Source organism: Daktulosphaira vitifoliae, unplaced genomic scaffold (genome assembly GCF_025091365.1).
Source record: "Daktulosphaira vitifoliae isolate Bord-2020 unplaced genomic scaffold, ASM2509136v1 Scaffold_2, whole genome shotgun sequence".
NCBI lineage: Eukaryota > Metazoa > Arthropoda > Insecta > Hemiptera > Phylloxeridae > Daktulosphaira > Daktulosphaira vitifoliae.
Genome location: NW_026099573.1, coordinates 27,662,768 through 27,678,081, shown reverse-complemented (window position 1 = coordinate 27,678,081; position 15,314 = coordinate 27,662,768). Strand labels below are relative to the sequence as shown.

The following is a 15,314-nucleotide window of genomic DNA, read 5'->3' as shown; positions in this document are numbered from 1 at the left end:
AAAAAACACATCTTAGTAAAACTAATACCTTCTCAGCTTCGCATCGATTGAATCAAATGAATTTATTACCATAACTTTTTAAGCTCAATTTGCAAGTTTGAAATTGACATCATTAAATAAAAAAAATGGTATTCTTAAGATTAATATGCATCAGGAAATTTTATTATTACTATTTACAGTATTTTTTTTATTTCATCCATTGCTAAATTCAGGTGAAACTAAAAATCATTTTTTTTTTTAGNGTATTTTTTTTATTTCATCCATTGCTAAATTCAGGTGAAACTAAAAATCATTTTTTTTTTTAGATTTATGATTTATATAGCAACATGTTACGAAAAAATTTGGAATGTTTTAGACTGGTAGTAGCACACATAAATAGAGTGAAAAAATTAATAAATTTAAAAGTAAATTTATATAATATCAAATCTAATTTGACAATATACTATAAAAATATTAGAAATGAATGATTTTAATTGTTTGTATGGATAAAGCTGGTTAAGCTACTTGTTATTTGATTAAGGGATGTTTTTTCAATTTTTAAGGGTTCTTTACGTCAACTAAAGTCGAATTGTAATCATTTGACGTAACGTTGATAAAAGTAGGTCAAGTGAGGGTTGGCAAAATAAATCGTAGCCACAAAAAAACCACATAGTAAAATTATATTAACACGAATAAGAAATTTTTTCTCACGAGGGGAGACTATAGTGATGGGATCTTTGATATTTATTGAAGTTACTGAATCTAAATGAGATAAAAGTCAAATGATTTGAAAATTTTATTCTAACTCAAAAAAAATGCAAAATATTAATGGCCACAGACAGATTTGAACCTCGTACCCTAGGCATGATAGACACAAGTGTTCTTTGCTTTTGTAAAAAAATGTTAATAAGTTTAATTTCTTATGTCTTATGAACTTTATTCTATGTCAATTAAATTATATAATATTCATGAAAGTTAGTGTATTCCCCTTGTAAGATATTTTAAAATAAAATATAAAACCCAGGATTTTAACACAAAAATAGCATATTTTTTAATACGGTCGCCATTTTTTTTAATTTTATAGTACATGACATAAGCTTTAATTTTATATATGTTGAAAGGACGCAGTATTTCCGGAACATTTTTAAAAGTTAAATTGAAAAAATTAGTTTTTAAAAATAAGTTGCTATTTTAAACCTCCCCCCAGTGAGCAGGTTAAGTGTTAGATTTTCAAAAAAAATGATATCAAATGAAAGGAAATTACTTAAGGTTACAATATAAAAAAATATTATTTTGTTTTGTTAATATTTGAAAAAGTTATGGTAGTTTTAAGTACAAAAAACATCCCAATAGAATTTGATTTTTATCGCAAACATTACATTTTTTGTTGAATTTCAGCAGCCATTTGCACATAGAAGATAAGGTATCGGGACAAATTTTTTTTTTCATTTTATAGAATATGACATAACTTTTAATTTGATATATGTTTTGAAGGACGCAGTAGTTCCGGAACATTTTCAAAAGTTAAGTTGAAAAAGATCTATTTTTTATACAATGTTTCAAGTTTTGAACACCACCTATATAAGGGGAAATTGTTCAATTCTAATAAAAAGTATGTCAAATGAAAGATGTACTTATAGTAGTGTATTTTGAAAAAAAAATTTGTGCTATTTTAAATCCCCCCCAGTGAGCAGGTTAAGTGTTAGATTTTCAAACAAATGATATCAAATGAAAGGGAAATATCTAAAGTTTTAGTATAAAAAAAATTATGTTGATTTGTTGAATTTTGAAAAAGTTATGGAAGTTTTAAGAAAAAAAAGTGAAAAAAAGGACAAAATTTACCGATTTTTAAATTTGTAATTTTTTTGGAGATTTCCCCCATTTGCGGGGAACGAAGGAAATTTTTTAATTTTTAAGGATAATGTCTTCAACTAGATACGATGTGATCTTTTGACGTATTGATGAAAGAAATCGGTCCAGTGAGAGTTGAGAAAAAGTGGCAACAGATATAAAAAAAAAAAAATAAACACATCATGGTAAAATTAATACCTTCCCAGCTTCGCATCGAAGCTAAAATTAAAGGAACTTCTTGGATTAAAATTAAAACAATTTAAGATTTTGATACTAAACATGGAGATTGCGTATAAGAATTTGGTTGTCTATTATAAGAGCTAGAAGGAGGAATGCGGTATATAGGATTATTTATGTCTGATGACTGAAAAGAGCTTAATTAATTATTGATCGGAACAATAGTTTGAATTTGAGAATTTATAGGAAGAGGATTGGAAAATCTGACTAATATTGTAAAAAAAAAAAATACATTTTCATTCATATTGAACGACGTATAATTTGTTCAAAAAATTAAATTTATGAGAAAAAAAAGCCATTTTGTAGACTAATTAACATAGCTATGCAGTCCGAGCTAACAGGCCAACTTTCATTTCACATTGCTGGCTGTATAATATGCAAGAAATATGCTTCAATCCTTCAAACAAACGTTACAGTAAAAAATCTTCTGTTTTTAAATTTCAATTTGAATTAAAATTCTCAATTCCATTGATTTTAATTTGGCCTACGCTGTTAATGATAGTACCTCAGCCTACCTACACTTCAAAGTCTTATGCAGTTGTATATGAGCCCTTCGTGACAGCACTGTTTTCAAAGTAAATACAAAGGGTAATTAGAAAATTAATTAGATTCTAAATAGTATTCTCATCTTGGACAGCAATTATAAATGCTTCGGTATTAAACATACTAAATATTTTTTTAATTTATAAAATATTAATTATTTTAAAATTGTTATTTCAAAAATAACAAGGTTACTCAGAAGATAACAAAATGATAGAATAAATATGATACTCGACGAGCGACGAAAACACTGTCAAAAGCAGTGTGAATGGTCTAATTGAAAACCAGTTGTTCTATTTTGACGTCCAGACGGCCAAAATTATGAGCGTTCGATGGCGTCGGCCGTCACAGGAAACGCGCGTCTCAATTGCAGTGTGTCACATGAATATACAGTAACAATTTGACCAGCGTCGTCAGCGTTGCCAACGCAGCGTCGAAAACGCGTAGTGTGAAAACGGCTCAAAACGTTTTTCAAATGTAACCATTTAATTTTTATCGTTATTCTATGGCGGTTCCGTTTTTGTGGTTTATTTTTAAGGAGGGAAAATAAACCTTGCTCCTTTTAACGATTACTCGTACAGGATTGTTGTTTTCACCATTAAAAAAATAATAATATCGGCGTATTTTTTGAAAATATATTCGTTGCTATGAACACAACGCCGTGTGTCATTAAACGACACACGATTTGGTTTTTGTTGCGACAAAATCAATTTTTGCTCGGCCATAAAATATTTTTCTGGGGCCGTGTTCCCATTCACATTTAATATGTGGAAGGTGTAAAACGACGGGCCAGGACCTAGGGCGTTATTAAGCCTTGTTCACTAGGAACACTGCTATTTTGAACAAATAAAACAAAAAATAAAATGAACACAAAGTGTTATAAAAAAATGACTAGATTTATTATTACTAAAACAAACGCGTTGAAACGCGGCGACATTCGTTACGACGGGAAAGTCTCCCTTACAGTTATAAATTAGCAATCAAAACTGGTAATATGTACACAAATCGTATAAATAATAATAATGCTTACGTCTACTAAATAAATGATTAATGTTAGTACCGTTTTAATGTCAAAAGTATATCAGTAAAAAAAAGTACATTTTAATACTTATTTTTTTTTAAATATTAGTGTAGGTCGTCATCATAAGGAGTTATTTTAATTTATTCAACACAAACAAAAAATCGAGTGTATTAAAAATTCGATGGCGTCGAACTTACACAAACAAGAGATCGAAGCAATTTGTCGCCACATTTTCACGGTTATTATAATAAATGTTACAGTACATACGGTTTGTTTGATTTACAAGATATTAATGCGTTTTACATACACGTACACGATACATTTATAGGTCGATGATTGTCAACAAATACACAGCGACTTATCACCATCTAAAATATTAAACAACAACGTCTATTGTGTGTTCACAGTGTCGTACATACACAACAATAAAACAAAAATTATATAATTACTATAATATTTATATGTATATATGTATACGTATAAATTAACTTTTATAATAATCTCGGCTAACGACTATTTTATCGATCATTTCATTGCTAAAAATAGCTTTAAAACGTAATAAAAGCTAATCAACAGGAATTCATAAGGTGTTTTCTATAATTTATTTACAAAATAATGTAATCTCAAATAGAATTCAAATGCATAGGCGCAGAGTGGTCAGAAAAAACGAATTGTAATCGCATTTACAAATTATAATTATTCATATATATTTATACATATACATATAGGTATATATATATATACATACAAATACCCTGTGTTAATCACAACGAGCAAGAATAACAATAAAATTCACAAATATAAAGTAGTAATAGTTAATGGTTTTACAAAAACAACATCATACGTAGTAAAAGGTCGTGGGGCGATCAGAGAGATTATTTAAATTGAAGACGGCGGCGGCGGCTCGTAGGCTTTATTTTGAACTTGCGGGTAAGGCGGCGTCCAGTTTGTTCGTGTAAACGAATACGTGTTTACATTAATTATAAATAAAACCGTTGCCGTATAACTGTGTGTTTAAAGGTTTTTATGTTTTAAAAAATAGTCAGGATTATGGTTATTATTAAGGTGGCGATTAATTAAAAAACAAAACAAAACAAAAACTTAAACGTTAAAAGTTCGTTAAAACGTTAAATTCGGCTGTACACGTGCAAGAGCCTAAATAATAATTACTATTACGCGAGAATTAATCTCGTGTAGTGTAAAAATTACAATAAATCGAAATTTCTTTATCGATATTGTATATATATATTTAATTCGACGAGTTCCGACTTTTTACGAATAAATAACAATAAATGTAAATCGCACGTTGTCAATCCCTTAATATATATATTTTAATTAACGTGCGGTGGTTAGAGACGACAATGGGGTCCGGAGGTAGAGAGTTTAAATCGATACGGGAAAATATAAAACCGATGAAAAAAGAACCTTACTGATGAATACCGATAATTTCATATGTTACATAAAAAATATTTATTATAATTTACAATTTTAAATAAATGGTATTTTAGTTTAGGAAGGCGTTCACATTAACAACAGCAACAACAACAATGACAATAAGAGGATTAAGCACGTGTAATTTCTGTTGTCATAATTTAGGACGAAGCCGCTTTGTAGTTGATCGGTCCGTACGAACGGTAATCCACGTCGGCGTATTCCAAATCGTTGGCTTCGGCCGAACAGTTTCCAGGTTTGTACGGCTAAAACACACATAATAATAAATTAGAAACGAAAATAAAAAATTATCGCTCCTACTGCACCCCGCGTTAAATTAAAAAGCGGCGGTGTCAAAAGTTACGAATATCGTTGAAAGCATCAGAACAATATTTTGTAATTCCGATGAGGTTATCGACTGTCTAAAGGGCTTTAAACAACGTTGAAACTCACGGCCTCGTGAATTTCAACGTTGTGTGTACACGACTTGAAAAATTCGAAATATTTGAAGCACAACATTACGAGCTTATAAGCTCGTAATGTTATGCTTTGAACAATTTGGTTTTTTCCGTGTATTCTTTGTTTTTTTTTCCAAAGTTCATTCGTACATTTTTCGGTATTACAATGGTTTTTTTCTTTTCCTCCATTCTCCGTACTGTCGCCTATCAAATCGCGCATCGACTGTAATTACAATGAAAAAAAAAAAAAACAACAATAATCGTGTATGACGTTTTTATTTGTCAAACCTTTTTTCGTTTGCACCGACCGGTTCCGGGAATAAGGTTTTTCGATAAACGTTTGTTTAGTTTATAGATTTGTATATTGTTTGCTTTTTAAGGGTGGAAATTCAATTTAGTCGGAAAAGGTCGTTTAAAAATAGAAAATCAAGAAAACATACAAACGCCGTTATAACGTGCGCGTTATTTTTCTACCGTCGACATGATGTTAAATGTCGTGGGAGGGGGCGACTACTACGCGTGAACACAATTAAATTTCTTATTAGTGTGTAATTACTAGACGACGCACTACGATTTAAACGATATTGCGACACGGCCGAAATTTTCAAAGGCTATCGAATTTATTAACGGCCGAGTTTTTTTTCCAATGACAGTTTCCCCAAAGGTGGTGTTTTAGCATGCGTATTAATACAGTTAACTTACAATTGTTAGGAGGCGCACTTGTCGGTACACACACACAAACACACACGAGTGGTGGTTAGAACACGGCGCGGAGTCTACACGTCGATTTCTCGTCCGACATCTCGATGAAACTTGACGGTGCCCGCCGGGGTATCCTCACGGTTTGCGGTACCGTCGGCAGAAGTAACGCCGCCGCAGCCGACCACTGCGACTTCGGGGGCGTCCGGTCTAGTGCCCGGACGGCCGTCGTCGTCGTCGTCTTGGCGGTCGCCGCCGGCTGTACCGGCCTTCCAAGTGGACGATCCGCCGGGACAGTAATACGAAGAGGACAACGTGCGCTTGGGCTGCGACCGCTTTTGTCTGCCGCCCGTGTCGTAACCGTTTACGCTGACCGTTCTACCGCCCAAAGTGTTGTAGTTGCCGCCGTTGTCGTTGATCGCGTTCGTACGTCTCCTGCCGTAGTAGTGACTGTTGGTGAAACTCGTGTGTTCCGCGCCCGCCGAATCGGCCCAAACGTTGCGGCGACGTCTCTGCGATTCGGTGTCCGGCGCCGCCGTATCACCGCCGCCGATCGTGTTGGTCCGGCCGTACATTCCACCGGCGTGCCCTTGACGTCTCCGTTTCGTGCTGTTGCCGGTCGACGGGTCTTTTTGTAGCGATCCGTCCATACTGCCGCCGCCGCCGGCATTCGGCTGTTGGACGCTGCCGCGATGATAATAGCTGTCGAGGGTGGCTCCGCCGTCGTCCTCTCGTTGCTGCGGTCGCCTCTGGCCGTACGCCGGCCACCGCTGCGGTTCCCGGAGTTGTTCGGACCGTCGGTCGGCCATCTGGGTCATTTCCATCGATTGGTGGTGGTGATTCGGCTGCAAGGCGGTTCTGGATATCGTTGTACTGTTGTACTGTTGGGCGGTCGGTGCTACGGGCGTCGCGTACTGGTTCGTCGTCTCGTTGGCCCTGTCGTTCCGGCAGAGTTGCGGGGGTTGTTGTCGGTCGTGCTGGTACTGCAGTTGAAGCTGCTGTAGCTGATAGCTGAACTGATCGATGTTCCGAGCGGGCAACTGTTTGGTTAATAACAAACAAAAACACACAAAAACCGAAGTGTTAGTAGTATTTGTCACAAGCACAAAATAAGTTAAAGGGTTAGTTATAGTTAATAATAATATAAATAGTAATAATGATTATTATAATCATTAATATAAAAATGAAAATAATTACAATTGAAGCATGTTACGATATAAAAGCAAACTAGAAAGATCGGTTAGTATAGAATCCGATAGGTTTTATTAATTTTTTTCCATGCTATTCATTTATTTAGAAACATATTGATTTTGCTAATAAACCACCATCACCACTGTCACCACCGAATTACGTTAAACAACGACGACTACCTTGTTGAATCGTAGTAAATTCTGATAGGTTTCTGTTTCGTCGTTCAAATCCAATCGCTTACGACCTCTGGGGGCCGGTACGGGCCCCGATAGAGGACGTCCCCCCTTGACGTTGCGGTTTTGCTTTTCCTGCTCGCCGCCGCCGCCGCCACCGCCGTCGCCGTTGTTGTTGGAATCTTTTTCAACGACGGCGTTCGGTTTGATCCTAAGCGATCTGAACTGACGATTCGCGTTGGTTTTATTTCTGACGGGCCTCTGCAACGAACTGAATCTCGTTATGTCGGCTCCCCCTTTGTCCTCCAGCGCGTTTACGGCCTGGCGCAGCAGGGACACGTACCCGTTGGCCTTTGGCCGGTGAATCAATTCTGGCGAGACCACCAGAGGCGATACGGTTTTCGGCTGGTCGGCGGCGACGGTCGCTAACCGAGTTAGGCTAATGTTATTGTCGTCGTCATTGTTAGACAACAACTTTTGTGCGTAAACAAAGGTACATGTCAAATTATGACAAAAAACAAACGATAAATCCGTTAATAACATTGTTATTATCGATAAACATTTTGATTTCAACGTACCTGATTAGGTGGCGGTCGCATTCCGTGGAATGGTAGATTTTCGTAGAAAGCTTTTGAATCGATACCGCCGTTCGATCCTCCGTCTAGGGGTTGGCCCGATCTTCCCGTTCCCAAGTTATGACGATTGCCTCTCCAGTCTGCATTCAAAACGAAAGCACTTTATCGTAATTTCTTAATAAAATAATTAGATACAAATGAAAATTTGTAATATATTACGCATTTTAAAAACATATTTAAAGTATTATAAGAAAAACTATTTTACGTATCGTATTGTCCTATTTGATGATATTACATAGTTATTGTATTACACGCCTACTATGTCATTAAAAAAAAAAAATTACCTTTACCTTTTTTTTTTAAGTGTTTCAACGGCTTGTGTGATAATATTTTAAAAACAAATAGTTTGTTGTATATCAACACACGCACACGCCTAAAAATACTATCCTACAGTATATGTCATGCATTACACAACCAACGCAAACTACGTGCTATTGTAAAATAAAAATTTACTAAATAAACGAATACAATATTCGTTCGTTTCGATAATGACTTATCGAATTACATTATTTTTTCTAACAACTGTAATCGAAAAAACATACACGCACACAAACAATGNAAATAAACGAATACAATATTCGTTCGTTTCGATAATGACTTATCGAATTACATTATTTTTTCTAACAACTGTAATCGAAAAAAACATACACGCACACAAACAATGGAAAACGCATCATAATAAGAATAAAATACCTTTTCGGGTTCGCGTCAAAGTTAAAATATTACCAACAACGTCGACTACGTACCTTTTTGAATGGATTTGGGCTTAATCGACGGCGGGCTCTCGTTTCCATCGATGACCGGAGGTTGAATTGAAAATCGAGGAGGTGGCGGTGGCGGTAGGGCGGGCACAGCGGAGCGTCTTTTGGTCAGGTTCGAAACGCTCGACGACGATTTACCGTTTGCGTTGGTCATGTTCATCCGCCGTATGCGATCGGTTCTGGCCGACTGCGATTCGTTGGGCGCGGGCTCGTCGAGCAGCACCACTATTGCCGCCGGATCGTTACTCGTCTTCTCTTGCCGCGCGTCCGTGTTTCGGTGGCCGCCGCCGGCAACCTTTGACGGAGAATTTTCGGTCGTACTGGTAAACGACCCTTCGCATTGACGTCTCTGCTGTTTGACGTGCACCAAAACGCCCGGCTTGAGCGGCCACTTGCCCACGGCGGACGCGGGCGACTCGCTTGCTACAGGCACGGACATCCGATCTGTGGGCGATTTTTGGTCTTCCCCGCTGCCGCCGCCCCCACCGTTGTCAAAACCGTTGGGCCCGGCCGAGCCGTTTGTCGTGGAGGCGCTTCCCTCGGGACTGTAAACGGATAACGATAACTGTCGTCATTAACGTTCCTCAAACAATCATACACTACGGATAAGATGCGCAAAGGCCCCAAACACAAAGTAAACAAAGCCGACGGTCGTGTTCGAAGAACCAACACGAGAGAACGCGGACAGATGGAAAAAACCGTCACCGCCAAAGCTTTATTATTTTCTAAGTTCCACTGGAATACTTACGTTTGTCTGCCTTGATATTTTTTGTTGGCGGTTAAAGACGATCGATGGTCGTTGAAAAACAACAAGCTGCGACTTCGCCAAGCTGAAATTTGCGACGATGAAAAGGACGTCGTGAATTTTTGTTTAACGTCTGCGCCACACACAAAAAGCAAATAATACAATGACACACGAAAGCACACTAACGAGTAACGTTTAAACACTAAAAAATGTCAATAAAGTCTTACCTGCACTATGGGGTGTAACGTCGTCGATTAATAAAATGTCAAAAAAAAAATGAAAAGAAATAACAATTGAAACAAATAAAATTAATATACTCTAAGGGTATCGAAAAAATAACAATTATAATAGTAGTTTAGATTAAAACCTACAATTTCATTGTTTTATTTTTTATGTCCACAAAGATTTTTAAATAAATTTTTATTTTTATAAAAATAAAATCACGATATCAACTCACATTTTTGGGTACCGTCCGGCTGCATAAATTTCCTGCACAGTAAGAATATCAGCAATGACAAGACCGCGATGATAATTACCGCTAATATGACCAACACGACAACAACGATCCATCCGCTTTGGATGCCCAGGCCGCCCAAGCCGACCGCGACCAACAGTTGTTTCCACCACGGCGTATCGCCTATAAACAAAAAACAACAACAATTATTCGCCATTATACGACGATGATAACGACGGCGACTGTATTCTTTCTAAAAAATAACTGAACATTTTTATAGATCATTTCGCTACAACATAGTGCGTGTATTTAACATTTTACAACCACTAAATACGCACACTGTTCGAGTATCAATCACGCTCTAAGCGGTCTATTAAAATTCTACGTACACGATAAAAAAAAAAAATCTATTATACGAGTGTGGTTACCGTACTTACTTTTCCTGTAAGCTAATAAAAAAAAATAAACATTTAGTCGATGCGAATGTATTGCGTGTAAATGGAGTGTACGGAACGCGCGTAATATCTAATATGTTTATCGCATTTAATATTACGCGTATTACGTACTGGGGGGGGGCGGGCAAGTTTAACTAGCGCCGAAACTTACCTTGAACTTTCACGGTACACTGTTCCGTTCCCACGGCGTTGCTGATCGTGCAGACGTAGGTGCGTACCCCGTCGATGCCGTTTTCTTCGGACATGGCGACGCTTTCTTTGAGGATCAACACGCTCCGGTTGGGAGAGTACGCGGTGAATCCTTCGACGTCCGTCGGCACGACCGACTCGCCCCACGTCACCACGGTCTCTTCGGTGACGGGATACGATACGGCCGCTGGCGAATCGGTGTCGTTCTGGTTTTCGCGTCTCACCGTTGTCCAGGTGAACTGCACCTGCCCGGGATTGGCCTTCACCGTGCACACCAGAATCCGGCGTTCGGGATCGTCCAGGTCGTAGGCCGCCGCTCCGCCGTCGTCCGGTCGCGACGGGTTGTCCTTCAACAGACTGTTGACGATCGGCGTCGCTTCGGGATCGGACACTTTCATCAGGTTCAACGTGCAAGAGGGTTTATCTGGAAAACAAAAAATGACAACGGTAGAGTTGTGTGTGTCGTAAACGCGGTTTACGACTTATTTTTATAACCTAAAAAATTTCGATGCAATCGACACTTACACATAACGTCCAAGTAGGTTTGGATGACGCCGTCGCCGTGGGCGTTGTGCGCGACGCAAATGTAGTTTCCGGCGTGTTTGGGAAACACGGCCGTGTTGAACATCAGCCAGTTGGCGGTGCTCTTGCGTTCCATCTGCGAAAAAGGCTGTTGCTGCGTTGCCGTTTGAAGTTGGCCGGACGGCTGTTGAGACGAATTGGTCGCGAGGGCCGCCGCTGACGACGACGACGACGACGATTCCGAATTTTGACGGTACCACTCGAAAGTAGGGCCCGGATGAGCGTCGGCGTTACAAAACACTTTTTCCGGTATATTCCCTTCGTTGACGTGCACCACGGTTTTTGACACCGACATGTTTGTCGGCGGATCTGAAAATACACACACACACAATACGTTAGTTTACTTTTTGATTCCTATTCGTTTCGGGTTGGATACCCTGAGGCGTAAACCGGTAGTACTAAGAAATGGATTAGTGCAATGATTTCCCGGTACCTTCTGCACTGGGGATTTGGGATATGCTTTACGCCTCCGTAAAACGCACGTACGGTCACCCGTCCGTGCACTACGGCGACAGGCGTGGCTTAACACTAGAGCTTTGTCTAGTGTGCCCACGCCCATAATGCGTTAATAGAGAATCGCGATTATTATGGAAAAACGTCGAGTCGTGATACTTAATTAAGTGGCGTATTTAGATATTTTGTATGGCAAGAAGTTGAAATGGTATTTAAATGATAAATCGACACAGCAGTCGGCGGTAACGTTCAATGTGTTTGTTTATTTTAACGCCGCCGCCGCCGGTCGAACGCGTTACAATCACGTACATTCAACGGAAAAGTGCATTGTCGATTCGGGCACTCCCACGCCCACGTTGTTCGACGAACTACGGCAGCTGTACGTGGTCGAGTCGGTGGCCGGATCCAAACCCGGCCGGCCCATGCCGTTGGTCCAATTCTCCAGACGCCACACCAGCGTAGAACGAACTGCTTCGAAATCGTTTTTCAACCGTTCCGCCGGCAAGTATTCCGTGACTATCGAGTATCTGTGCGCACAAAAATAATAGTCGCATTAGTTTGCTACTACCACCACCATTATTACTTCAAACACTACTACAACTACTACTTCTCACACTACCACTACTTTATATCCTCTATGTTTACCTTTGTTTGTCTTGAGGGTTGTTTATCGGGTCGATGGGCACGTTCTGCCGCAACCATTCGACCGAACACAACGGGTAACACTCTACGGTGCACGAAGCGTTCACGTGAGTGTCGTTGTACGCTACGCCTTTGTACTGCGGAGCTCGACTAATGTAATTCGGAGGTGCTGAAACGAAAAAAACCGCGGTTAGATTAAAAAACCCGGAGAAAAACGGGCAGAGTTTCGGAGTATACACTCTGTCACAGTGTACACTCACCCAGTACTTCTATATAGACGGGCTCGGACTTGGTAACGCCTCCCGCATTGAAAGCGGAACACGTAAAGTTGGCTCTGGTCTCCAGGGACACGTGTTCCACGAACCACTCGGCGCTGTTGTTTTGATTGTGATTGTGATTGTTCATGATGACCTGATGACCGTCCCGGTACCAAGAATAATTGGTCGGGTGTTGAGGTCTTCCCAAGTACTGAGCGTTACATCTAAGCGTCACGTTGCGTCCTTTGATCACGCGCCGAGGACTGAATTCCAACGTCACGGGTCCCGGTGCGACTGTAAACCATCAAAATCGATCGCATAAAATTTTATCGTGACAATGCAAAATTCTGTTTAACAGATACGACGAGAGTAAATACATATATGATTATTTTTTTTTTTTTTACCATCAAAGAATTTATTTTTATATGTAAAAAAAAAAAAATTCTATTTCGTGTGTCTTTAAAAATTTTTTATGTATTTAAGTTTTACTTAATTAGAAAATCTTTTTTTCATCGTATTCGTGTTGTTTTGATGATGATCGATTTGAATTACATCCGTTTAAATGAACAACTGTACCGTGTGAATTGCAAAAAATAAGAACCAGTCGTCTGTCGGACGACATTAGTCGTCATTTTCATACCCAAGTACGATTTTTTTTTAATGTGNCGTGTGAATTGCAAAAAATAAGAACCAGTCGTCTGTCGGACGACATTAGTCGTCATTTTCATACCCAAGTACGATTTTTTTTTTAATGTACACGTTATTCCTACACGCGAATAGTGTATATTTGATATAAAATATCGAAAATTCTCGCGTACGAGAATAATATTTTCATTGTTGTTTATCCAAATTTTCCCTTACATCGTAAGTTATAAAACCTGCAATACGCTATGAATAAATTGGGAAATTTTTTTTTACAAGTATTCTTTGTAATTTTCCTCGAAAATTGAAAACAAGATTGTAAATCAATAAGAAAAAATTACAAGGAATGGGTTGAGTTTTAACTTTAACTAAATTCTACTTGCGTTTTTCCCTAATGAATTTTCGTACGTCGTTATCGTAAATCCGAATAGACCGAACGGAAAAACTGTAACGGCGTCCGACGCGACCTATCCGTGTACACTCGAGCGAATGGCGTCTCCCCGTCGTCCGGAAAACAAAAATGTATTGTACGGTCGTACTCACAGTAGACGACCAGAGGCGTTTGTTCGGACATAGGAGTCAACAGGCCGGCGGCGTTGCGGGCGCGACACGAGTAATTGCCGTGCATGTTCTTGGACACGTTCATCAGTACCAGCTCCCTGTCGCTGCAAACCACTCGCATCGTTCTCCTTTTGGACGTGCCGTTTTCGTCGGCGTGCTGGTTGCGCATGATCAACATGGTCTCCTCGTCAAAGTCGCCCGGTCCCACAATGCCGGGGCTGTAGAAATAGTTGTTGGTCGCGCCGTTGTTCTCGTCTTCGTCCTCGAAGTCGTCGTCGTAACCGTCCGGTCGGCTGCAGTTGGGCAGTTGCATTTGGACGCCGTTCCAATACCAGTGAACGACCGTCAGGTTTAACGACGGGTCGTACGTGCCGTCCGATTTCATACCGTCACTGTCCGCTTCGGCGCCGCCGTCTTCCGAAACGACGGCGCACCTCAAGGTAACGTTGAGCTGTTCCGATTCGAGGACGGCCGGCCGGTGTGAAGGCACCGACGACTTTTCGTCGTCGTTTCCTTCGCCGTCGATGACCAGTTCGAGTCTGACGCGCGGCGTGTCTGTAAACGAACAAAACACGAGTTAAATATAAAAGCGTACGGAGAATATGATAAAAACGTAAAAAATATATAAAATAAAAACAACACGGTTACAGTATAAAATATAATATACGCGATTTATCGTTTGTTAGCAATAGTGTCGGATTATAACATTTGAACGTTTATAAACGTTTTATGTCATATCATATTTTTGTATTATATAATACCGAGTGATTTTTTTAACGTTGGCCACTCAAATTTACTTAAAATCTTAAGTTTTTATTTTTTTTTAATTCTTTCTGATTTTGTTATTTACATATGAACTTCCAATTATTGGTTATAAAATAATTTTTAGGTTCTTTCTATCTTATAGGAGTGGCGACATTATTTATTTAAATGCATCAACACGCATATTAAACTAGCTTATACCAGTACCTAGGCGAGATGAAGAGGAAATGACTAGTGATAAAAATAGCAGCAACCACTCCTCACTTCCAGTCATTGTTAATAATTTCTGAAGTACTGAAAGTTGTTATCGACCAGTATTTTTCGTAATTAAATCATTTTTTATTTTATAAGCTGTTTAATATGCGCGTTGTCATTTTAAAAAGGCCCTACAAATTTTATTATAACAGATTAATGGAAATGCACATGTGTAACTTACAAAAAGGAAAAATTTCAAAAAGCTTATTATTTTAATAAGAGAAATCGAGTGGCCAAGTTAAAAGAATCATTCTGTACAATAGATTTTATTGTACTATAATAATAAAAAACGCGGTACATAAATACACATAAAGCGTTTCGTTATTATTCCGGTGAACGAC

General features: G+C 38.8%; 1 protein-coding gene across 5 annotated transcripts in view; it reads right to left on the bottom strand.

Annotated features, from left to right (window-relative positions):
• Window positions 1-3,482: 3,482 nt before the first annotated feature.
• The window catches only part of LOC126898699 (uncharacterized), a 29,696-nt gene continuing 17,864 nt past the window's right edge, over window positions 3,483-15,314 (bottom strand). Inside the window, exons 10-22 of one of the 5 annotated variants that reach the window (XM_050672987.1) lie at window positions 13,939-14,511; window positions 12,757-13,047; window positions 12,500-12,665; window positions 12,164-12,381; window positions 11,345-11,710; window positions 10,782-11,243; window positions 10,179-10,358; window positions 9,725-9,854; window positions 8,962-9,521; window positions 8,159-8,295; window positions 7,587-8,054; window positions 6,220-7,256; window positions 3,483-5,325 (exon numbers count right to left, since the gene is read on the bottom strand). In XM_050672987.1, coding sequence (XP_050528944.1) covers window positions 6,294-7,256; window positions 7,587-8,054; window positions 8,159-8,295; window positions 8,962-9,521; window positions 9,725-9,854; window positions 10,179-10,358; window positions 10,782-11,243; window positions 11,345-11,710; window positions 12,164-12,381; window positions 12,500-12,665; window positions 12,757-13,047; window positions 13,939-14,511 — 4,514 coding nt within the window. In that variant the 3' untranslated portion in view covers window positions 3,483-5,325; window positions 6,220-6,293. The remainder of the gene's footprint in view (window positions 5,326-6,219; window positions 7,257-7,586; window positions 8,055-8,158; window positions 8,296-8,961; window positions 9,522-9,724; window positions 9,855-10,178; window positions 10,359-10,781; window positions 11,244-11,344; window positions 11,711-12,163; window positions 12,382-12,499; window positions 12,666-12,756; window positions 13,048-13,938; window positions 14,512-15,314) is intronic. The other 4 variants (XM_050672988.1, XM_050672990.1, XM_050672992.1 and 1 more) reach the window with 4 other exon arrangements.